This window comes from Schistocerca cancellata, chromosome 4 (genome assembly GCF_023864275.1).
Source record: "Schistocerca cancellata isolate TAMUIC-IGC-003103 chromosome 4, iqSchCanc2.1, whole genome shotgun sequence".
Lineage (NCBI taxonomy): Eukaryota > Metazoa > Arthropoda > Insecta > Orthoptera > Acrididae > Schistocerca > Schistocerca cancellata.
In genome coordinates this window covers 168,162,678-168,189,523 of record NC_064629.1, presented here as the reverse complement: position 1 = coordinate 168,189,523, position 26,846 = coordinate 168,162,678, and the positions used below count along the sequence as shown (strand labels likewise).

At 38.9% G+C, this 26,846-nt stretch overlaps 1 protein-coding gene across 1 annotated transcript in view; it reads right to left on the bottom strand.

The window, feature by feature from the left end:
* LOC126183230 (myotubularin-related protein 14) overlaps window positions 1-26,846 on the bottom strand; it is a 175,422-nt gene that overhangs the window by 63,333 nt on the left and 85,243 nt on the right. The window contains exons 6-7 of the mRNA XM_049925014.1: window positions 25,837-26,372; window positions 7,144-7,305 (exon numbers count right to left, since the gene is read on the bottom strand). Of these exons, the coding sequence (XP_049780971.1) occupies window positions 7,144-7,305; window positions 25,837-26,372 (698 nt within the window). The remainder of the gene's footprint in view (window positions 1-7,143; window positions 7,306-25,836; window positions 26,373-26,846) is intronic.

The window sequence follows — 26,846 nt, the reverse complement described above, 5'->3', positions numbered from 1 at the left end:
TTCCTTTGCAATTTAAGTTATTTTTGTTTTTTTCTCTTGTTTATGTTTTGTTGTTGAAGTATTATTCTGCAGTAGCGGGATACAGTAATATCCTTTGTTAATGTGTCGGTTCTTACTAGTCAAAATTACAAAAATTTAACTGAAAACTAAAACAATGAAAAATTCCCGGAATTCTAAAAATATCCCGGGTTTTTCCCGGTTTTCTCCCAGATGAAAAAAATCCCGGGTTTTTCCCGGATCTCCCGGTTGTCCCGGGTCGTAGACGCCCTGAATTTGAAGTGAGACTTGTCCGTCCAGGCAGCACGATTCCAGTCATCAACAGACCAATGTCAGATTTTTAGGGGCACAGGCGAGGCGCAACGCTTTGTGTCGTGCAGTCATTAAGGGTACATGAGTGGGCCTTTGGCTCCGAAAGCCCATATCAATTATGTTTTGTTGAATGGTTCGCACACTGACACTTGTTGACGGCCCAGCACTGAAATCTGCAGCAATGTGCGGAAGGGTTACGCTTCTGTCACACTGAATGATTCTCTTCAGACGTCACTGGTCCTGTTCTTGCAGGATCTTTTTCCGGCCACAGCAATGCCGGAGGTTAAATGTTTCACCAGATTCCTAATATTCATGGTACACTCATGAAATGGTCGTATGGGAAAATCCCCACTTCTTTGCTATCTCGGTGATACTGTGTCTCATCGTTCATGCACCAACTGTAACACCATGTTCAAACTCACTTAAATCTTGATAACCTGTCATTGTAGCAGCAGTAACTGATTTAACAACTACACCAGACTCTTGTTGTCTTATAGGCATTGCTGACCACAGCGCTGTGCTCTGCCTGTTTACATATCTCTGTATTTGAATACGCCTGCCTATACCAGTTTCTTTGGTGCTTCAATGTACATGAAAATTATATATAACTTAGAAGATACACAATCTCAGAACCCATTCAATGAATCACCAGCTATCATTTACCTTTCCTTTATTTATACCCTGCAAATCACCTAATGATGTGTGGCATAGGGAACTTCTGGTACGATTATCATTTCTACATTCTTTGTTCCATTCACGGACAGTGCACTGGAAGACCGAATTTATATATAACTCCAAATGAACTTCAATTTTCTCCTCCTAGTTATTTCGAGAGACATATGTGAAAGTAATATTTTGCCCGGCTTCTTGGAATGGTTGCCTTTAGACTTTCGACAGTAAAGCTCTCTGTGATACAAAAAGACTCTTGTATCAGCTACCTCATGGGTTTGTTGAGCATTCCTGTAAATATCCCACGCTTACTAGAAGACTCTGTAACAAAACATGCTGTTCTTAATTGGAGCCTCTCTACCTCTTCTATTAGTTCAACTTTGTGAGGGTCCAAGACTGATGAGTAATACTCAAGACTTGGTCAAGTAAATGTTTTGGAAGCCACTTCTTTCATAATGGAATTACATTTTGGAGACCGACCACTTACAAGAACATCAGGCCTAGGAAGCTAGACATTTATGCTGTTATTTAAAGCATTACTGGCACATATGTAATCTATGTATCTTCAAGAGTAATACATATTAAACAATATCAAGCTTCAGGTTTTATTTTTCATATTTACTTTAGTTCTTTGAGAAATTACAAACATTAAAATAATGATTATATATCTTAAAAAGAAGTGCAAGGTGAGTTACTGAACTGTACCTGAAGCAGACTTGTACACGGACGAAATTCCGTCAATGCATTCATATTGGCCAAACCATTCGCAACAGCAGCTGTTACATTTGCTAATGTTTCTTTCAAAATAATTCCACAAATTGACAACAGAAGGCAGCACAAGTCAAGTGGTAGGTAGTGATGCATCCATACATTGTTCTCATATGAAACAAGTCCAGTTTTTGAGAGAGAGATGGATGGATGACACATTGAGAAAATCGCGGCCAAACCTATACTCTGGTGTGGTCTTTCTAACACCAAGTTGTGGCCCGAGCAATGCTTCGGCTTGGTCTACAAAATGTGTTAAGATTCTTCCAACAAATCTCTGCCTGTCATCGACTTTTCCTACAATCAGTTTTATGTCGTCATTCAATTTCAGGTAGTTTTGTATGGTTACTCCTAAGTATTTTATGGTTGTAACTGTTTCTGGCGGTATTTCGTCAACAGGGTAATCAAATCATGATTGTCTAATTAACCTATTTATATGCAATACATTCTGTTTGTTGGTTTATATTCATGGCTGCTGACTACAAGTCACTGCATCAATCGTTTCTCCCCTGCTCTCATCCTTCATTTTGCTATCACCTGCTCGCATTACAACTTTCTGATAGATATCACCTCAGGAAGCTTCCGATATTATCCATTAGATCATTTATAGATACTATGAACAGTAAGAGCTTGATAACACACTTTTGGGGCTACTCAAGAAATTACCTTTACATCTGTCAATTTTGTACTATGAACATAGTGCTGAATTCTATTTGCTAAGTAGTTCTGAATTCACTCTCAAATCAGGTCTGATATTTTGTAAGCTCTCATTTTGTTCACTAAATGGTGGTGAGGAACTGTATCTAATGCATTCCAGATGTCAAGGAACAAGGGATCAACCAGGGCCTTTTGTCTACAGCACTCGGTATTCAATTTATATAAATACAGTTTCAGACATGTATAGAGGAACAGACACCACATTTAAATGGAATAATAACATCCATTCAAAGTAACGACCAACACTGTAGGAATGTGCATTGTTTTATGAGGCAAATTTTGCCATTGCCACAGTATAATATAGAAATCTAACAAAAACTGTCTAACTAAATCAAACAATGGAAAATCCTGGATGATTTTGTCTACCTAGTTATATGGACTCCTGTGTTTGCAAGGTACAAAGGCCTGGTGCACTTCATATACTTATAGCTAGTTTTACTACAGGGGATGAGTAAGTACAGGATTTTTGAGAATGCAATAGCGATCCGCATCAGTATTCAAAGTAACAACCTTTTGCTACTTATGCACCTCACAGATAGAGAACTACGCAGATAATGCTGGTTTACGATCATGTTGTTTTACAAATAAGCTGCAGCTATGGCAACATCCTCTCATAGAACGACAAAGTGATTCTAGTAGACCATGCAGACACTAGATGGCATCTGTAAACACTGTCATAGTGAAAGGCTAGTACTTGTTTGTTGTTAAGTAGGCAAAGCTGTGGACAAGATTGAAGCCAACTGTCATGGACAAAGGTGGACAGCATCATTTTTGTGGAAGGAAGCGGATATTCATAAACTGTTTAACTGAGGAGTGTTGTCAAGAAGCTCCTATGTAAAATACTGTTTACAACCGGATCGCAGGGTCCACTAGTGGAATGAAGTTTGCATACAACAATGTGAGTACTTGTTGTCTGTCAACATTGCGGACTCTGGGGAACACTGAGGTTGTGTTTCAATTTATTATGGCTGATAGATGTATAACTTTTGGTGAACTGAAATGACAGACATACCTCGGTCGCACAACTCTGCACTCCATTATTAATGACGATTTGGGTATGAAAGAAGTGTGCACATTGGGTTCTATGAGACCTGACAGAGGTCCAAAAGGAGTATAGAATTGAAGTCTGTAATCGATTACTGTAATGAAGAATGAAGATATAAATTGTTTGGTAAACTAGTGACTGATGACAACTCATGGTATCACTACCATACACCTGAGAAGAAAGCCTAATCTATACAACAGAAACAGCCAGGAGTCCCTGCCCCAAGAAATTTTGTGTTGCTCTATCTACAGGTTAACAGATGATCTTTGTCTTTAGACATTTGTGGCATATTGCTGATGAACTCGCTTCCACAATGAACAACTATCAACAGCAGAGAGTAATATGACACCCGGATCTCGCTCCATCTGATTTCCTCAACAAAATGAAAGACACACTGTGAGATAAGAGGTTTCGCAACAACAAAGAGCTGCATGAGTGTGTGCATAGTACCCCCAAACAATGGCTCTATGATGCAAAAAAACTACTACTGTAAATAATTTTCAAATGCCCTCATATAAAAAAAGAAGTCATAACCTACAAAACACGTTATCTTTATTGCCTTTTGATTATGAAATTCTATAATAAAGTTATTTATAGTGTAATTGTATAATAACCTATCAGCATCAATCAGTTGATAACTTATATATTGACACAAGAAGATATGCCACAGAAGCAGCAGCAACTTAGTGATCGGTTTCACACCTGTCTGTGAGTACCACTTAAATTTCAAAAGCTATTATTTACTCAATAATATTTCTACAGCAGACCAAACATATCTTTAAAAAATATCCATCCAACTCTATCTTCCTTAACAATGATTTCTTTCCCACTATGTCAAACTACATAACACACCATGCAGCAATCCACACTTCCTCATGAAAATCTAGTTTCAGTTAATTCTTAAGCCACTAACACACACTTGAACTTGAGGTTACCCAGAACACAAAAAGCCAGCTACACTATAGACTTACAAATCTGCCCCTGTATGCCCTCCCTCATGTTAGATTGTCTGTATTATTGGAAGAGCTCACTTTTAGCCTTACAGATGTTTACCAAAGTGCACTCATTTTCTTTTACTCACAATGAACTGAGAGTTTGATTTTGTCTGCCAACCTCACTATTTGTATTATATAAACCTCACACTGAGCCAGTCTTCAAAGAGTCATTCATTATCCCAAATACTCTACCACAACTCCAACCAAACCACCCCTTACAAGCATTCCACAAATTTCTTACACAAAGTATTACTTCACAATCATTTCTTAGATGCCTTCAACACTGTTTTAAATTAACCACTGACAAGTCCGTGGCTCTTTGTTCCCCAAAGTCAATGACTATAGTATGAATTTTAAGCATTTTAATGTGGACAGCTACATCTGCATACCAAAGAATATGCTACCAGCCTCCAGTTTTACTTAGGTCATAGCACACTGAGGGCACAGCACAACATGCCATATTGCCTTTGCAAAATTAGCATTCTGACCATATTCTATGCCACCATCCTCAACCTGTTTCCTCACCTTATGATTCACATATTTTTCAGTATCTCCTACAAAATCAGTGTAAGCTGTTTCCAGACATACATTGATCAGCCAGAACATTACCAACACTGACCTACTATCAATATAAACCAGTCCTGGCAATAGCAACATTACCTTGTGAGCAATGACTGCTAGTCACACACACACACACACACACACACACACACACGGTGCACATAGTATCAGGGTGCACGCTGTCTGTGTGTAGAAGGGGAAGGTGCGCGAGCTATCTAAGTCTGACAGAGGGCAGATTGTGATGGCCCAGAGGCTTGGCATGAGCACTGCGGAAACTGCACAACCAAGATGAAACCATGTCATGACATCATGGGACTGGGCAGCCATACCTAATTACAGATGTCGGATGTCACAGGTTGGGCAGACTGGTGAAACAGTACGGGCATCTAACTGTGGTGGAACTAACATCAACTTTAATGCTGGCAGAGTAAAAGTGCGCCTGAACACACAGTACACTGAACATTTAACGATGGGCCTCCACTGCCGATGACCCAAGCATGTGCCAATGTTAACAACACAACATCAGCAACTACAACTGAAATGGCCACATGACCACTGGCACTGGATGTTGGTGCAGTGGCAGAGTATTGCGTGGACTGATGAATCTGATGGGAGGGCGTGAATCTGTAATCTTCCAGAGGAACAGCTCCTTTAACACCTATACTGTGGGACGGAGAAAAACTGGTGTCGGCTCCATTATGCTCAGGAGAACATTCACATGGTTATCCATGGGTTCAATGGAACTTGTGCAAGGCACCATTATGGTAAATGATGTTTGTACACTGGTTGCAGGTCACGTACACCTCCTCATGATGACCATTTTTTTCCCAATGGTAGTGGCATTTTTCAACAAAATAATGGACCATGTCACAAGCCAGGAAACTTTAATGGAGTGGTTCAAGGAATACGGTGGTGAGTTCCAACGTATGTGCTGCCCTCCCCCTCCCCCCAACTCACCAGATCTGGCCCGGTTCAAACACATCTGGGATGCGATTGATCGAAAATGGCACCAGAGCTCAGTAGGTGGTCATAACGTTCTGGCTGATTAATGCATCTTCAAAAGATATTGGCAACTGATTTTATGTCGAGGAGAAGATTCTCAAAAACATATCAGTTGAGAGACAATGCTGTGTTTCAAGAGGTGACTCAAAAACACTCATGTTGCTTCATGTGTACGGTGCAGAAATGATAGTGACACTGGAAATGGCATCAAACTTAATCATCCTGAATTTCTTTTTCTATAAGCAGTGTTCAGATAATTCTTTTCCAAATCAATCAAGTTTATTTGCATTTATGATTGTTGACTGAATCCGTTAATAACTATATCTTAAGTATGACATAATGGTGATACTGAAACATTAAATAAGTAAATAAGGTATTAAAGTACCATTTTTCAGTTGTCGAATATTTCTCTCTATATAGCAAACTTCTTTTATCGACTTTAATAGATTTTGAATCTTCATATCATTATACAGTTGCCCGCCATTGCTATATAGTAGGCTTTATTCCACTAATAGGCATGTTGCATGAAAATCTGAGAAGGCAATGTCATTATGATTGTATTAATAGCTTGATGGCTCACCATGGTGATGTAATATATATTCAGCTGGAAGCTTTTACACTGACTGAACACAGAACTCATTCAAATATTCCTTGTTGAGCATTTACTTAGGTAGTTTTAATTTTGAAGCAAATGTCTCATTTTGTAGCTACGTCAGGTGAGAGAAAGTACAAATTTATGTTAAAAGCATTCGTTTTTTTAAGACTTTTGTGTATATCAGTATTTTTGTGATGTTTTGTTAAGTCTTTCTGAATGTTAAGTATATGATAAATGTAAAAATATCTCACTTCTCTTTTCACAGTCCAACATAAATTCACAGAAGCACCAAATGCCCTGTTAATTAATTACTCATTGTTAGTACATTACCTTTTTGTGGAGTACATGTTAGTGTCAACTGTGGTATACCTGCCCACATGATAATATGAATGGTTTAACATTATGAATCCTTATTTAAATACTCTACTTCATGATACTCATCAACTTAATGCATTAGGGGGGGAAATTCAAAGTTTGCCTGTTACCTTCCAGTACTGAGTGAGCTGCTAGAATCATTTCTCTGTCTGAAGCGGCTGGAAACAGGGACAGCAACTGGGCTTGTCCTGCTCTGGTGTGGTGAACGAGGCGGCTGCTCAGGCATTTGGGACACGTGATATTGTGCCTGTGGCCACTGTGGCTGTGACATGCTGTATAAAAAGTTTTCAAACACATAATATTAATATTCTAAATAGTAAGTACCATTAATCAGAGCTTCACTATTGTAATATACAGAAAGCAGGAGCTGCTAAATTGTATTAATTATGAAAGAACAATTAATATGAACAAACAATTCTTCAGAAAAATATGAGCATCAAGTACAATGTCCAAAGCTAAACTATGTACATGGCTGAAAAGTAGTATGCTCTGCTAGAACCTGTTCACAGCATGAAAGCTTAAGAGGATGAGGGGAAGTTAATACTCTCTAGTGCTTTTGGAATTTAGGGTTGCTTTATCAGACCTTTTTAATAATATTTTTCAAGATGCCAAGACAACAAATCAAGTAGATTCCATTTTGAAAGGGAGAAAAAAAACAGGCTCAGATTTTAGGAAGGGAAGGGAGAGATTGGTGAGAACTGGTAAATTTGAAACAGTGAGGACCTTCCATGCCTGATGCAATATGAGGAGCTGTATCCAGATGGAGTAAGTGGCAGCTCCCTAGCCTCAGCACAGAGAGAGGGTGTGAAGGTGGCCCTGTAAGCACCTGTGGCCAGCCTGACCCCCCATAGTTGATAGCATCAATGATCTCGAGGTACTCAGGTCTCAATGGTCCATATACGTTATTCACGCAATTGTAAGATGAGGTTTTTTCCCAAATTTGTCATTTTGTATTCACAGACTAAACTTCTGCTGCTGAGGTTAACATTTTTACATTGTTTAGTACAGTACATAGGAACAGTCTTACATTTATAGGGGCCATCTCACATTTAGAGAGGAAGCTTTGGCTATTGAGGTTATGCAGATTTATTTTGAAGAATTTGGAAGGGCAGGGCTCAGCAAACAATACTCGCATTCCAACAGGCTCAAGATTTCCTGATAAGCCGAAGTGCTTGATACAGTATCAATGTTTCTCGAACAATCATTTGACACTGACTAATGTGGCGCGAGTGCAGGCATATGTGAGAAACTATCAACTAGCCACTATAACAGTCTATTGCTCTGATTAAAATTGGACAATTTTGTGAAACACAAGAGGAAATAGCATTAAATTCTACAATATTACAAACTTTTGCTATAATTAAACAGGTTTGAAATAACTGTTCTCATACATGTAGGAATACCGTATAAAACATTAATGCTGCTTATTAAGTTCAGGTGACATTGAAAAATGGAAATCTTGTCCTTCAAAAGACATTAGTTGATTCAGAACCCAGACCAATATTTGATTTGGTAATAAGAGGCAGTAAATTGTTACAAAGTGAATTACAAATGAGAAATTCAGTTGCTGTTCACGTATTAGAATACTGGGTTAAAGCGTTACCAGCTTTCAGTCAGCTTGAGAACATGGTGGTGACATTCCATTGAAACAAGAAGGAAAATTAATCCAAAATAAATGTCTAACAAAGAAAATAAATCATACTCAACTGACAGTAATTGTTATTGCAAGAATAAATTACAGCAGTAACACCCATCATGGAGACACTGCTAGATAGTGGGATGAGCGAAACTTCGAGCATGGGACTGAATCGTATTTGTGATCTTTTATTTATGTATTTGGTTCTGTTCTAAGGTCCTGCTGCAATGGCAGCTGCAGGAATACAAACATATTTGGAAGAAACATCATCATCAAAAATAGTGATATCACAGACTACAGGGTTGGTAAGCAAAGAGGGTAGAAAAGAAAATGGCCTGAAAATTAATGTAAACTATTTCTTTTCATTTATGTTATTTTCCCAACTATTATCAAAATGTACATAATCAATAAATCACACAAGTTTAGAGTAGGTATAATGTTAACTTTTTGGCAGGTACTCTATGTCAATAAAACAGTTTGTAATTTTGATTAGTCAGAATATGTTAAAAACAAATTTTTCTCAAGGAGCCTCTTAAAAAAGGGGAGGGGGGGTTGCCTTAAATCCAGGGTCATCTTATACTTGGGTAAATACAGTACTATGTACCTATAGTCAGTCTAGCTGGAGCCTCTGAAAAGCCATACAAAACTAGTGCACATGCACTTTGTCAGCTCCCCAAGCCCTGTGGCTAAGACACTTTAAGATGTTCAGTATTTTCAGGTGTGGTAAAACGGACAGTTTTGAATAAACTATGGAGCCCTTAATTCTCACTGAATCTTTGGAATGACACCCCTCATTTGTAAATTGGGTAAATAAAAAATGCAACAAGAGCAATTAAAATTAGCATGCATACACTTATCTGATGAAAATTTAAAACCTATCTCCATTGTCCACTCCTCCAACTTCTAACCAAGAACTGTAAACAAACAAATTGCTGTTTCAGGGCTGGGAAAAAAATCTGCATACTCATCCTCATAAGGAGCAATGCATAGGACCCCAATTGTAGACATTATACTGTTTATGGCTATGGCAAAGAGGATAACAAAACACTTCCCTCTAAAAAATCATTAGCCTACTCAAAAGCATTAAACAGCACTTCAACTAGGTACTTAAAAAAGGTATTTACACAAAGGAATGAATGAATGAATGAATACATAAATGTATACAAAAATGTGGATGGATGCCCACAGAAGCCTCATTAATGGAGCTGTCCTACAATATTATGCCTCCAAGCAGTTTTGTATTTCTTATTTATGTCAAAAAATAGCCAATTACTATGCTGCTTATGTAAGAAAGCCTGCCATATAGCTGCCTCTAGCAAGGTCAAATTGTTGATAGTGCATCGACACCACCTGACCCTACTCCGAGAGCAGCTGAAGAAATGCCTGATCTCTAATGTCTGGACTAGAAAACGGCTGACCATTCATTCACTCCTGTGTTTCTCCTACAAAACTCATTAATGGAACGATGCTCTAACTGCTGGAGTACATTTGGTCCTTCCCTGGTTTGAACACACACATCAAAATTCCCCTCCTTCCACAGTGTGGGAAATTACCCTGTGTGTCATAATGAATTAAAACATTCTAGGAGGATTTACGTTGATTCTGTTTACAGGATTCACAACACGCTGGACTGGATGTGATTGTGAATAAGGTGCCGTATCAGAAGCCTGAAATAGTGGCAAATCCACCTCCCATATGGAGAAAGGGTATTTTGTCAGATCTGAAGTCCAATCCACCCCTCTCCATGTTTGCACAGTAGCAGTGGAATGCTCGATCCTGGCTCACAGTGGCAGCAGCCATTGCAATGTGCCCTGCCACTATCTTGGCGATGAGCATCAGTGTTGTTTGGAGACACCACTGCTGCAGCATCGTTGCTACAGGTGGCCGGTTGCATTTACCATAAATCTTACTGATGGCTTCCCAAACTTCTGCAGAACAAGTGGAAGGGTCCAGAGACACTTGTCATAAATTTTTTTGCTCTCTGGAACTGTGCATCGGAGCTTCAGCCCTCACTACCCAAAAGGTTGCATAGTTTTCTGCTGTCGATCAGTATATAATCTGTTACAGAGCTGCATGATCGAGCCTGATTGCTGAGCATCACTCATCATTCAATGTTACTGGCTACCTCCTAATATGGCCTGAGGATTTTGGGATTGATAAATTAACAGTGATGTTGTGTAATTGTGATATGGTCCACCAATACCTGAACACTGCCTCCATGCTCAAAAAACAGTCAGAAGGCAGTGCAGTGTCCAGTTTGCTTTACTTATCATGGGTTCCTTTTAGGATTTTCTTTATCTGGTAAATGGCTGAGAATGATCCAGGTAACATTGGTGATGTGTGTGACTGCTCGTGTTGAGAAGAGACAGCTCCTGAAATTCTTGAAGCTCTCTAAAACTCAATTGCTGGGTAAGTAGTGGAAGAACCTTATATGAGATTATGTTAACTGAAGTCTCCCTGTATAGGATACGATCAGCGGAGTTGTATTATGAGATAGCCTTGTAATCCAATGTCTCTTGGGGTGGAAGGCAATCCTGTAACTGACATCAATTTCAAAAGCAGCTGCTTGTAGGTCAGTAACCAGAATATAGCAGAGAAGTGGAATGTGTTACTGACAAACAAAACTAGCCCTCCCCTGGTCCTTTCTGCAGGAAGGTCGCCCTTTCAATGAAGCAGAGAGGCATCTATAGATTTATAATGTGTGTTTAGCAAACACAGGGGACCTCCCTGCGCTAGGAGTTTCACTTCCAGCACATGTTCTGAACCCGTTTATGTTCTGCTGTAGGACAGGAGCTTAGTGGCGTGGTTTTTCTTATTTACATTTGTCGTTTCTCTGTGGTTGGGATTTGCAGTGGCAGGAAAGGAAGAATGGGGAGGGGGGATGCTTGAGGGACTTGCTGCCAGTTGCTCTGGCAGTTAATGTCCTTACTACTGTAAGCATGGTCATCGTCTGACTCATCAAACAGGACCAAGATTGGTTAGTCTGATGGTTTTAGACCTGTCTTTTTGACCAATTGTTTTTTCATGCCAAACTTGGATTCTATGGTTGCTGGTAAGGCTGCTTTAACAGAAACATTTCTTTCAGTTCTATTATTCTCTCTGCAGTGAGAGAGTATTATTATTATTATTATTATTATTATTATTATTATTATTATTATTATTATTATTATTATTTTGCAAAATGCATTATGCACCACCAATGTCTGTGCTGTATGCATGCCTGTTGGTTTAATCTATGACGCAAGGTTGCAGCTATACTTACAGGTACATGTTGTGTTCTGTTCAGCTGTCAATGTCACTAGCCTCTGGTACAGGCTGCTTCAATGCTGAGGTGACTGACTCCACAAAAGTAGGCGGCTGTGTGGCTTTAAATGCCTTCTTTATGTAAGAGATTCATTGCATAACCAGTATGACCTGAATTTTCTTCCATTTGTGAATAATGGACACACTTTATTCCACATTGCATTGTTCCAGAGCAACTGATGCACAGAAGTGAGACAGTGTATCGAGTGCCTTAACTGCTTCATCTGCAGATAGCATGTTCTTTGCAAACCATAGCTGTGTGACTGAAGTTTGACACCTAAAATTAGACTCTACATACCTAACACTGTATGTTGTTTTAAGGCAGATAAAGCATGCTGCTGTGTACTTGAGCAGACTTAGAAAGCCTAGTGTCTAAACTATGGTGTCTTCCAAATTCACTACTTTCCCTTTTCATGAAATTCTTTTACTACTGTGACACCTTCACTTTCCTATACGTGTTGTAGTCCTTGGGCATCAATATTAGTGATTTCCCAGCAGGTTACAACTCCTTTACAACAGTTTGACACTGTGTGTAACTCACTGTCTACAGCTAATTCTCTACGAGATTTAGTACTTCCCAATGTGTTTACTTGCATACTCTTCACTGCCTTGACGAGTAGGGTGTTGTTACACAGCCTCTAAATAGATATTCTGCTTTCTACTCAGTAAAAATGCTGCTGAAACTGTTTTGATGCTGAAGACAGCTTACCAGGGTGACACTATAGGAAAAATTCAAGTGTATAAGTGGTTTGCTCAATTTAAAGATGGTGACATGTTGATTGATAACAAACCTCGTTCTGGGCATCCATCAACTGCCTGACTCGACAAAAATATTGAACAAATTCAAAAGCCTGTGCTCAGAGAACTGTCAGATTAGTGGGTTATATTGGAGCTCGGTTCATCGAATTTTAACAGAATGAAAAAGGTTGCTGTCAAGTTTGTTCCTCGAGCTCTGACTGACAATAAAAAAAAACGTCAATTTGAAACATGTCATGTTTTGTAACAACAGCTTGAAACTAATCCAAATTTTCTGTCAAAGGTCATTAGTGATGATGAGTCATGGCGCTATGGTTATGACCCAGATACAAAGCAACAGTCAAACCAATGGACGATACCATTGTCATCCCCCCCCCCCCAAAAAAAAACCAAGTCCAATGAGACATCAAAACAATAACAATACCAATTTGCTTTTTTGATGATGCCAAGGGCATAGTTCATTCAGAGTTTGTTCCCCCAGGTCAGACCATCAATCAAGCCTTTTTTAAGAAGATTGCACAACAGTGTTCTTCAAAAAAAGACTTCATTTGTGGCAGACAGGAGATTGGTTCTTCCACCATGACAATGCACCTGCACACACAGCCACCTCTGTGGGAGAGTTTTTAGCTACAAATGCCATGGTTCCGTTGTCCCCACGCACCTTACTCGCCTAGCCTGGCTCTGAGTGATCGTTTCTTCTTTCCACCCATGAAAATGTATATGAAAGGATATCAATTTGAAAGCACTGAAGAAATTGAGAAAAAAGTGAGGGAGGAGGTGTCAGTCATTTGTAAAGTTGACTACAAAAAATTTTTCAAACAGTGGAAGCACCAGTGGGACAAAAGTGTTAGTTGTAATGGGGAGTATTGAGAAGGGGAGAAGGTCGTTTTATAAACAATTTGAAAATATACAGCTTTTAAAAATAATTCCTTTTTTTTGGTATCACCTCATAGACTGTTACTATTACTACCATTTCTGATATTGGGAGCCTTCTAAAGTGGAACAGCTCCATAAGGTCTCTTTGGGGTTGGATGTTAATACTGACCAGTGGCCCATCTAAACTGCTGGGAATGTTTTGGATAAAGGTTTGTAACATTCTTGTGATCTAGGCAGTTAAGCCAAAACCCCCTTGTTTTTAGCACACAACTTACTACTGCCACACCACATGCTCACTGCTAGGAACATGAAAAAATATGGATTTGTGATAAAAGTGAATCTAGATATAAATTTAGCTTCACAGTGCAAAAATGCAAAATTGGCTAATACACAATATCCACAGTGAATTATATCTGGACGAACTAGTTTATCAGATATAGTTAGAAATATCTTTATGTTCTGTACACAAAAGTAACCAATTTTCAGTTACTGGTAAGAATACGTGTGCAAAATAAAAAGCACATATTTGTACGAATGCAACGATGTATCACTATGCTTGTTAGATATGCTTTGGTGCAAAGTCAGTTGTGGATGCTGAATGGTTCCTGTAAGATACATGCTCTGTATGGCAACATAGGACTCAGCCATGGCACCTAGTAGCTTGGGAGGGGAAATGAATGTATGTATGTCTGCTAGCTGATGTTCAAAGGTTGTTTAATGTGGGAGGTTTAATTGTCAGGTGTTTTGAACTAGGTTGTGTAAGATACCAGCAGAGACATATTGTGTGTTGCTCATTGTACTCTCTTCTTAGTTTGAAATGAGAGGAGGCACTAATCCTGATGTATGACAGAGAATCGAAACTCACTCTACAACAGAAGGGATTGGCAATACCTATGACCCTGTGTCAGTTCTGCTTCTGCAGAAATGCAGAACACACATCTTGTCAGAGTGTCTATAATTACTTTATAACCCTGAACACTCTCCCCACCTGGTAAAGTTCTAGAGGAATGACCAGTTGAATGGGACACGAGATTATGGACCCTTCAGAAGTTTGTCAGGTTACAGTTCGTATTTTCCCATCTCTTCCCTCATGAAGATCTACAATCTGTGCCTTCCGCCACAAGTGCCCTGGACAAACATCCTTCTGTAGAAGAATGGTATCACTCTGCTGGAGCTTTCGTGAACCTGTCCTCGGTTGACGAGCTTCATGGGAGTTTTCGAGCAGAATCAGGTACCCTTTCTTCCATCTGTTCCAAAAGTGTCCTACCATCTTATGCTGTCATTTAAACTCCTTAGACAAATCCTTTTTAACTGGCGGCTCTGGACCTGTGGGTAGTGTTGAGAGTCAGTCACCTCCAAGGAAATGTGCAGGTGTCAGTAGCTCAGATTCCTCACCCCGTTGCATAACTGGCCTAAAATTTAATGCTATACCACATAGCTGTTAAAATTAGGAGTGGTGTTTTTACCATGAAGACTTGATCTGTTGATTTCTTCTTGTCTGGCACGGAATGATCATTTGTCGGCATAAATTGTGGTCAAAGTGGTCGATTCTTCATTAACCAAGCAGCCCCCTGGAACCATACAGCAGTGTGCTGAAGTAGTTGTTCTGTGTTACTTCTGGAGATCAGATCAACTGTGTTTTCCTCACAAGGGCACCACTTATTCCAATCAGTGGGCTTGAATTTGTGGCCCACTTTGCCACTGGCAGACTGATATTTCCCATGAGTGATGTAAGCTCATAACACAAGTAAATCATGGCATTGTCATCTTCAGCACCCGCTACAAAATCAGCCCGCTAAATGTTATTTTCAACAAATAAGTCAGCTCAAGGAATATTTGTTTTGTGCATTGTAACACGTTCTTCCAGTGTGGCTGCAAGAAGAAATGGGCTGCAAGTAAGACTGAAAGGTAGCTGGGTGAAGCGGTATGTAATAACTTCGTCAGATCTAATATAGTTTCATTATTGATTTACGATTACTTTGTACCAAAAATTCTCTGTCTTTCCTGAAAAGAACTAACTGTGGAAATGCTTGCTTTACATCAGCAATTAAGACTAATGGATACAGATGGAATCTCAGTAATATTGAAAGAATATCAGGGTGAAAATCAGGACCCATTTCCAAAGCGTCATTTAATGAATGTGTATTCTTAAAGGAAGGGAGGGAGAAAGATTAGATTTAACATACCACTGACATCGAGGTTATTGAACACAAGCTCGGAATGTTTCACACATGGGGAAGGAAATCGGCCATGACCTTTCATAGGAACTATCCCGGCATTTGCCTGGGGCAAATCCAGATGGCCAGATGCAGATTTGAACCATCGTCCTCCCAAATACTAGTCCAGTGTGCTCGATAATGTGCATTCTTCTTGTGCGACAAACTATTGAATACAATCCTCCATTTGATGACACCTTACTTTTCTTTGTTTACTGCATGATGTGGCAGATAAAATGTCTCACAGAATGTCTGTCCAGAAACGATGATTTCCACATGTCTCTTTTTGATGTGGTCTATCATTTGCACCTTGTAAATGTGTTCCTGGGTGCTGTCATTTGTAAATGTCTTCTCCACTGCAATAAATCTTTTCTCAGTTTGCTGAAGATTATGAGGCACCATAACACTGGGTTTTCTTCTTTTGTCTTCAATGCATTAGGATTTTGAGAAATCTTGTAATAAGGCCAATTCCTTCGGATTCAGGGTTCTCATTCGGTCTTCTGTGATCACCATTATTTCTAAAATCCAGAAAGATCGTAGAATATCATCCGTTGTTGTCACCGTCTCTAAACTGATGTAGTTTGCAATCACAAAGTTTGTCGTGGTGCAGGATTTGTTCCTGCTAAGAATCCAACCTAGAATGGAAGGTGCCAATATAATGGATGGTGTTAGTAAAATCAGTGGGGAATCTTTAACAGTTTTCCAATAGTAATCTGCCTGGATAAGAATCTTGATGAGAAGACCGTCTGTATCATCTTTTGGATTCACTAACTGAAGTCCCCAGGTGCACAATAGCTTTCTTATATTGAAAGGTACAGTTGGGTGCACAGCAAATGAGTATGCACTGTCAAGCAAAGTTACAAAAGTCTAGGAATTTGTCCAGATTCCCTTTAGCCTGAATTAAACGACTCTACAACACCTTGAAGTTGCGGATGACATTTCAAAGGTGCTGACAGATAGGTCACAGTGTTCTATAATTCTTAAACCTAATTCATCAATGAGGAACTTGGAAATGAAACTTGATTGACTACCACTATCCAAAGCATAGCATGTAAGTATGCTTGACCCTCCAGGTCCACTGATCCAAGCTCAGGTTGTCTGAAGGTAAGTAAAATTTGCTGAAGATACATCAATTTGCCCTAAGGAAGTTGCTGCTGTCACCACAGGCGCCTACTGCAGCGGCAACACCACAGACAGACCAGCGATGCGGGTTGCCGGCTCCACTGTAAAGTCTGGCCGACGCAAGAGTGTTTACCAGCAAGTACCACAGTTGACAACAAGTAGGTGTGGCCACCGTCCATCAGAGGGCATCAACCAATAGCAGAGGAAAGGGGCGTGACGATCAATGAACTATTTCCGGGCAATCGTGTGTGCAAATAGTCCCGGAAATATCCTTTCGCCCAGGGCTAGATAAACTGTCACCCGGCTGTTCAATAGTCAGTTCTGAACTCGCTGAGTGTGGAGAAGATCGGTCGGTTCTGTGGTGTGCCACCTCGACCATCCTCTCTTCTGCAACAATTATGATCAGGGTGTCTACGTGGACAAGAAAAAAAAAATTCCCGGATTTTTCCCGGATTTCCCGGTTAAAAACATACTTTCTCCCGGATGACAGTATATTTTCCCCTATCACTCCTTTGAATGGTTATGGTTTTGTACACGGGCGTACAATTTCCCGGCACTTTAGAAAACGAAACTCGGAGAAAAAGACACGTTTTGGAAATATCTTTGATGTGCAGCAACATGTACGCTGCGTATTTTCAAATTACGAAAACATACATTAGAAAATCCACCAAACACCGCATGTTACTTCCCGAACCATTGAAACCGAGATTTCGATGCACTTTTGTAAGCCGTTCGTAACTCATGTCACGTGATCTCGCCAGCCGATGACAGAGGATATTCAGAGCATAGGACACGTGATGTAGTCAGCCAATAGCAACATCAGTGTTAAGTAGCGCGCCAAACAGGGAAAGTTAATAGTTTAAATTAATGTACATAGTGTTGTTACAAGAAAAGCAAAGCTTTCACATAAAATATTGGTCTCAAGCTGCAAGAGAAGCTAAGCTTTCGCATATACCATTGATCTTTTTTGCGCGTGTTACACTTTAAGAGGTATCATACAAATGTGCCTGTAAAATTTTTAATAATGACATAAATGTCTGATCTTCAGGGTTCGAAATGCTTCTAAATGGCTAGTCATCAGACACCTGATTTTTAAATGAGAGTCAAACGCTTTGTGATTTAATAAATTCACGGTCCATTCTTGTACGTAGTTCAACTTACGTAAAAGGATATTTACTTTGAAAGTAACGCTTTTCAAACCACCAATCGTAATATTTTCCCGCGACCTGTTACAAATAGGTTCGTTTCAGCAGTTGCCAGAGAGCTCAGGTAACAGGCGACACCGCGCTTGGGTAGGTATCATGACGTAGGAAGCCCGTATGTACGTACGTGTAAAAGATCATCAATGAAAGATGATACTGCAAGAGCATCGGAATTTCGTGAACCATATTAAAATGTGCACATTTAAAGTGCATAGGCACACTCGTATGTCCAGATTCCCAATGAAGTACCGTAGACCCCGACCTGATATTAAGCTTTTAAGTGTGATTTTCAGGATGTAAATTTTCTTGGAGCACCAGTACTGTATTATATCACGTTTGGTTCTTTATTATGGCATAATGCCATACGTGCTAGAAAATGAAAACGTGCACTTGAAATGCAGCGAACAGTTGAAACTACCCAGTACTGTGGAATTAAACATTTCGTTTCAGATACATTGACTGCCTCTGCGGAAAAGATTAGCAAAAGTCAAATTTCTTTAGCAAACAGACAAAAATAACTTCATTGTTCCGCAAGGCGATTAATGCTTGACTGTCAGAAAGGTGGAAATAAAATAAAATCTGAAACTAATGACATATTTCAGCCTTTAGTAATTATGTGAATGTGTTTTAGTTCACTTGATAGCTCCCGCCCACGTATATCCGTTTTGTTTTCATTTGACGTGAAGAGTAAACGAAGGGGAAACAGCAAAATCACTGAACGTAAACACGGGTCACGTGGGGACTACCCACTATAGCTCAGATTGCTCTGCGCATCAGCCCCGGCTCTACGACATTTGCGAACCGGGTCAATACTAAAAAAAATCGAATTTTCAAAATATGTTCATCTTGTAGCGCACATCTTTCTGAAAAGTCTGAAACATAAAACGTATGTATTCGAGGAAATGTAAGACATATTATTTGGTCTTAAGTATGCCCAAGTGCAGTTCCATGCCTCTTCATAAAGCATTTTTCTACTGCACGTCCAAACTATATTTAGGAGAGTGGAAATTGAAATATCCTGTGGTGCCTCTCCTGCTCCCAGTCGGCCGGTTTGGCAGCCTGCCTCTCTTAAAAAAAAAATCTCGCAATCAATAGCGGATGGGATTATTTGTAATCGAGAGAACAAGAACTCTTCGGAAAATCTGAACTCTTCATTGCCCATTAGTTAATAACTTGCTGTTTTGTATGTCATAAAATTAAATATAGGATATATAAAACCAGTACTGACAAGAGATAAGCAAGAAATTACACATTTCTTCAAACCTTAGCTCCTAGCATTTTTTTCTCTCTAATCTTGCTACAGCTTTACATGGCGTGTTTTCCTTTGTGTGAAAGAGTCTTTTACCTCATCAAAGTTTGTCAAACGTTTTGCTACATGGAAAATCGAAATGTAGTTATCTAATACTGAAAAAGCTGTTAATACAAATAATACCCAAGACTGATGTGGTTTCTCGATCTGATTACATCTATTTTGTCACTGTCTGCTAGATAAAACAAAATAGGCCTTTCTAATACGGCAGCAATTTTATAACACACCAAATAAACGAGACTGTTTTGGCACAAATGGTCATTTTTATAACACGACAGAATATAATCCAATAAGTATCAATATCAAATGCCTATTAGGCCTACTACAAGCAAAAAGCTTTACGTTAGGAAATAGTTTCACGTTTCATTCATATGCACCAGCTTCTCTAGCATGACATCGAAAACTAGTATTACGAAATTTTTATATAAATTTGGAATCGTCTTATTCTTCCATAATTTGTGTGATGTCCTCGTTTCTTCTCCGTCCTCGTTCTAACAAACAATCCTGTCATCACCAATTCTGTAGCTATTGCTGCCACTGTCAAAATTTGTTCGCCGATTAACTTCACTAACCCTGCCAGAATCACTGGTTTAGTTCTCCCGCAATTATTCTCCGGTTAGGCGTTCTTACGTGTTCGTACAACACGTTTTCCGCGTTACTTCCATAATAGAACTTAAGCGGCTGGTAGCCGGGGACTGTACTACTGGTCCTTACTAGTGTAGCGATCTGGCCAAACATTTTCTGTCATAACTTCATTTTCTTGGTCACACCGAGAAGATAATACATAATCTTTCTCACCTGTTATTCCTGTCAGTCGTTTATTTCCATTCTGATAGTATGAATTTATTGATTTCGCTAGTAATTATAAGAACGCTGATCATTCCCACACCCAATCAGCCACATAATCAGACAGCGATTGCCATTCATCCATTCGGCTTTACTCCACTCAGCTCGTATAGCCCCGTCCCCTTTTGTCTGTGGAAAGTTTATTTCTAGATGCGACGAGGATTCTCCTGACAGAGACATCACGTACACTATGCATGCATTCAAAAGTCAGCTTATGATTCATTCAGAAATCAACTTAAAATGTGTTCAAATACCAACAGAGAAGCGTTTCAAAATCATATGACTAATTGATAGGCAAATGTGCGCTGGATGCTAGGTGCTTTGTGAAACAAGTTTTTTTCCCCTCAAGAATATGAATTAGGTGCCCCCTTTTCCCAGAAGTATCTAGCTGCTTGCTGTGACTGCTTGCACAGCCAACAGCCACATTCCTATTGACAGAAGCGGGAGAATCTACTACTCAAACGTGACTCTACTGCGCATGCACATGAGCCCGCGCGTTAACTACTAAAACAAATCGAATGTAAACAGTTGCGACTTTACGCTCATTGGAGGCAATTTGTTGTTATGAAGCACTGCATAGTCTTCCTAAAGCCTTTGACACATTTTCAGACTGCAGACGCGTGAATGAGCACTTGTGTCGTTGTTGTATATGGCACATTTCCTTTGCAATTTAAGTTATTTTCGTTTTTCTCTCGTTTATGTTTTATTGTTGAAGTATTATTCTGCAGTAGTGGGATACAGTAATATCTTTTGTTAGTGTGTCGGTTCTTACTACTCAAAATTACAAAAATTTAACTGAAAACTAAAACAATGAAAAATTCCCGGAATTCTAAAAATATCCCGGGTTTTTCCCGGTTTTCTCCTGGATGAAAAAAATCCCGGGTTTTTCCCGGATCTCCCGGTTGTCCCGGGTCGTAGACACCCTGTTGATACATTGCTTCCGTCGTGTTACACTATCTACCAGCTGCTAACAGCTGACTTTGATGTGGAACAGTTGTATGGGTATATAGTCAAAGGGAACTCTGATTGCAGGAATTAATTGTTATTTGCTTGATCTGTAGAAGGAATCCTTATTGTCTAGTTGGTTTTAAAGAGTGTGTTGTGGTTGGTTTATTGTAGTTTCCTTAATAAATAAGTTGGCAAAATGAGTTGGTTCTTGCTCTGTAGATTTAGCAGAAGTTGATAACTGGCTGAGAAAAGAAAGTGTCAGTACAGATAGCTTTGTGACGACATTTCTTGCACTTGGAATATGAGACCTTGTCCTTTTTACTGCAGTTTTTAGCATTACAGTCTCAGTTAAAACATCTACAACAATAACTATCATGCTTTAATGTCTTGGTGTGTTGTTGGCTGTCAGTTACTATGTTGCAGCCTTGGGCCCTGTGAGTACAAGCTTTGCAAAACACGTAATAGGGTTGTACTTCTCATTTAAGTTTTAGTGAGTTTTTAGCTTGCTTTGAATGTATATGAAGTATTGCTGCAGTGCACATGAATTTAGGGAATGACAGATATCCTGAATGAATCTTTTGCACAGTAAGGGCACCATGAACTACTACTTCCTAAAAGTTCAGTAATTGTAATACATCTCTATCCAATACTTCAGTTCTTCTAGTACCAATAATCCACATCTGACACATTTCAGAAGGAAATGATCACAGAATTTTTGCAGTGAGATCTTTAACATATGCTACATCATCATCTCCTAGGGCAGTGCTTGAATATGACAGTTACATTCCAGGAATGTACTGTTCGGCATTTCAGGGGTCACCGAGTACAGGCGAAATTGGTCCAAATAATAGAGGTGCGCCTGTGTAGTACGACTGGTATCTCCATACCGGTTCAATAAAATTTTCTTTGTTCCTTTGTACGTCTTAGCTGTTACAGGTATTCCACTACTACCAGCTTCGGTTTGCCTGACAGATACTCTCGTAGGAAAACATTTGTTTTCTATAGAAAGTGATGGGTGTTTATCAATGATTGATTCAAACTGTTCCCAAAAGCGAGTCCACATTTTGACATATTCACAAAATAGCTCAAGCTTAATTGCTGGTATCTTGACAGAGCGGAATATAATGGGGTGTATGGACACTGTAGGTGACATATTAATCTGTGACGTTAAGGCCGAAAGCTTGTAATTAAGGCTTGTAGCCTTCTGCACAGCATGTTTAGTTTGTCTATACATTCCTCACAGCTTGAAACATGTGCGTAATATTCATAGTCACAGAGAAAATAATGAATAGTGTTAGCTAATGAAACAAGCTTCTCTAAAGTGTCTTTAAGGCATTCCCTGTAGTGTTGACAATCATCAAACGGGCTTTTTGTAGCAAGTCCACCAACAGATGTACAAAACTGCATAGCATTAGTTCTCTCCACAGCTCGCTTTCTTTTGAAATTTACTAGCTGTTTTTCAAATTTGTCCAGCATTATGTCTTACTAAAGATGGCTAATGCAAAATTGTTTACGAGTGCATCTGTGAATCGCTTAGATGTCGGACAGACAGTATGCACACAAATAAAATGAAACAAACTTTTGTTACCAAATTAGCTACTCAGATCAAAAGTTTCAGATTTGCAAAGCAAACTTCCTGAATCATGCTGCAAATATTGTTCTGAAGCAAGCAGTTTAAGTGATTATATTATATTGGAATGGACTTGTCTTGTGATGTGGTTCAATGTTGTCTCATTTCTTGCAGCGCGAGTTGAAATATTGCAGGAAACCTTAATTTGTACCAAGTTTCGGCATCAGTATATTATGGACACACAGCACAGTGATTCCAATACAATGATTTATTTCACATAAAGGAACATGCATCATGGAATATACAAGTCATGTATAACTAATATTGTCAGAGTGTCTATAATTGCAAATATCAACCCACAACAGCTTCTTTCGATAGGTTTTATTTATATTCTTTGTTAGGAAAAACAAATGTATTAAGTTTGCTTTGTGATTTATGTGGCTACTCACTCTACATCAAGAAAAAGTTAGTCTTTCTGAATAAACCAGAACAGTTAAAACATTAGGGACTTTGCACTCTCAGGAACCCAATGAAGACTGTGAAGCAAGACTTGCCGAGGCTTGAAAACGGCACACTTTAACTTGCACTTTGGAAACTACTACCGAAAGCGAGATGCAACATAACTCCGATCAAGAGCATCATGCATTGTCTTGCTCCCATAAACCCTTCATTCACAAAGGCTTGAAGTTACTTCTCTCCAATGTATAATAATATAAATGGAAATTTTGCTTGCTTTGAATGTATATGAAGTGTTGCTGCAGTGCACATGAATTTAGGGAATGACAGATATCCTGAATGAATCTTTTGCACAGTAAGGGCACCATGAACTACTACTTCCTAAAAGTTCAGTAATTGTAATACATCTCTATCCAATACTTCAGTTCTTCTAGTACCAATAATCCACATCTGACACATTTCAGAAGGAAATGATCACAGAATTTTTGCAGTGAGATCTTTAACATATGCTACATCATCATCTCCTAGGGCAGTGCTTGAATATGACAGTTACATTCCAGGAATGTACTGTTCGGCATTTCAGGGGTCACCGAGTACAGGTGAAACTGGTCCAAATAATAGAGGTGCGCCTGTGTAGTACGACTGGTATCTCCATACCGGTTCATCCCCAAATCTCACTCATTTCCAACAATTTACCATTTTGCTTTAAATGTGCACAGTTCTTGGTGAGGTCATGTTATGCTGTGATCATGAACAAAGCACATGGCTAGGTGCTTCATGTTGCAGGCATGGACTTTTGTCTGAGTCGGTTTTCGCATGGGCATCTCAATGTGGTTCTAACTTGTGTTAGTGAAGCAAAGGAGCTCTTTGTTCATGTCCCCAATCACACTACTTCAAACTCTGTATGCATCGAAGTTCTGTAAGTCAGAAATAAATTCCATGAATACAAAGTCTTGGGCACAGCTATAAGTAAATACCTAAGCAATGCTGGGTTTCTCAGCTAATTAAGTGGTACAATGACCTATTCCTTTAAGAGGTCACTTCTAAATAAAAAGTTCACACTACCCATTGCAGTGACAAACTTTCTACTTACAAATACTCATGACCACATACCACATTTTTGAAAATAAAATTGATTTTGTTCAAGTTATTCATGTAAGAATGCATAAAGATTCTCTCAAAAATGTAAGAAATTTTGAATTGTGTGCTAGAACTACTGTGATATAAGAGGAACTATGTAAAAGGAACTACACAATGTATAAATCCATGTAACACACTTCTTGCCATTTAATTACTGCAGAACACTGAAGTCATGCACAATGTTGGCTGCATGTTGTGGAAGCCTATTTTTAAAGAAAACCTCTTATCAAGAATTTCAGCTGTAGTTTCACCTGTAACAGCATGTACAATTTCCAGTCATCTCTACAATACCCATAAGAGCAAAAAGAAGCTCTTTCTACTGCAATCAGACCATTAACCAAACAACCACTCTGTGCCCAATACTAGCAACCATTTGGTCCAATCAATGTGTTTTCATCAAAAACAAAGATTGTATATTGCTACAGCAATTGTGCATACTTAGAATAATCATGCAGGATTTAAAGCTCCATCTATCTGAGATGGAGCTTTAAATCCTGCATAATTATTCTAAGTATGCACAACTGCTGCAGATTGTAGAGCAGATGAAATGCAATGATCATTTACAACAATGGCAATTTATCGTGGGGCAGCCTGGCCGAATTAGGTAGTGAAAACAAGTTCATGTTGTCAACTGACAATGCAGGAATAAGCCATTTCAGTCTCAACTGCTTAATTTATAACTTACACTGGACCAATTAAAAGGTACAAAGGTGGTAAGATGTTGCTTTACACAGCATCACAGAAACTGTGTGGTATGTGAAGCCATAGACTGACATGATTGCCAATTATTTGAGGTGGTGTGGGAACATTGTAAGCATAACGTAACATAAAGGTGAACACATTTATTAGGTGAGAAATAAATGCTTTTCACATCGTTCCATAGCAATTAGACAGTTACTGTATAATCAGTTCAGGTGCTGAGTGATTTCTCAATTTGGTGATTGCTGACAAGACTACCGAATTAAATTTTTATTACCAAAAGTTCTGAGCCTCAAGTATACAGTGAGTCGTTACTTTCCTCCTCCCATTATTTATATTCCACCCTTGACACATGTATAGGCTTTACGAACACAAAGACTCATAAGTTACTACTGAATTAATGTTCGATGAAAAATTTAAGGCTGTGTACAATGTTTAATTAGAACTATTGCTGGCAAGTAATACAATGGTGAATGTGAATTACAAAGCTCATGATATATGCACTGATATTTCAGTCAGTATCCAAGAATGTCACACCAATGATAACATCATTTGTATGCCGACTAACTCCAAAATCTTTACTGCTCAATAGTAAATATTTGTCATGGGTGTGAGCCTTGATGCACAAAAAATTTCTTTTGGTGTTGATATAAAAACAAAATAGTTTAATGAATTACCACAGCACAAGAAAATTTTATGAATTTTTGATGTAGGACTTGCTTACCCACTGGATGAATCTTCACTGCTGTCTGGAAGTGTATGGAAGTACACAGGTGGGTTATCTTGACTCTTGCTGCTTTGCGAACTGCATGAACTGTTCAGACTTATATTTGATCCCTGACAACTAACTGGACACTCAGCTTCAAACAAGACACCATCAAGATGAAGATCAGAGTCATTGCGCATCACAATGTTCTTGATCTTAGGCTTAGATGACAAAACACTGAACTCTTCACTAAGCATGTGTTTCAGGAAATGAAAGCAGAAGAAGAAGATTTCTTCTCCTTTACTAAGTCTGTCTTCGAGGTTGTGCCCAAACAGCATCCAGTCGTAAGCAATTGTCAGATACAATATTTGGTATGGATTCAAAGACTGATGGATGACCCCATCAGCCCAAAGTGAGAGACGGAGAAGCGATACAAACAGAGGAGTGCGATCCCAACCACTGATGCAGTGGATCAGTAGGCCTGTGTTGTTATCCTGCAGGTAGCGCAACAGCAGCTTCAGGTAATTCTGAGTAAGTCGTACCAAGTCCCACTCCTATAAGAACATCAAACAAGAATGTTAATGACTGAAAACTGTGGTACCTACCAAAAATGAATTACATTTACATCTTGCCAATTTTTAAAACATGCCATTCGATGATACATATAACATACTCTCTTTATTTTTTTTACAAAATAGTGTCATGAACCTAAGATTCAGAATAATTCATTTAATCGAATTTTCTCAAGTAACTGAACTTTCTCGCATTATGTCAAAACAACAACAATTAAACTGTTATTTTCAAGTCACCAGAATTTGAGCCTGGTAATTGTACAAAAATGACACTGTATACTGACACATTATTGATCTATCTCCTAGTTAATATTTCCAGAAAATTATTATAGTAAGTGACTGTCAAATGATGTTGAAGATCAACAAAATGACTATATTCAACAAACCCTCATGCCTTTTTTTTTTTTTTTTTTTTTTTTTTTTTTTTTTTTTTTTTTTTTTTTTTTTGAAGAAGCA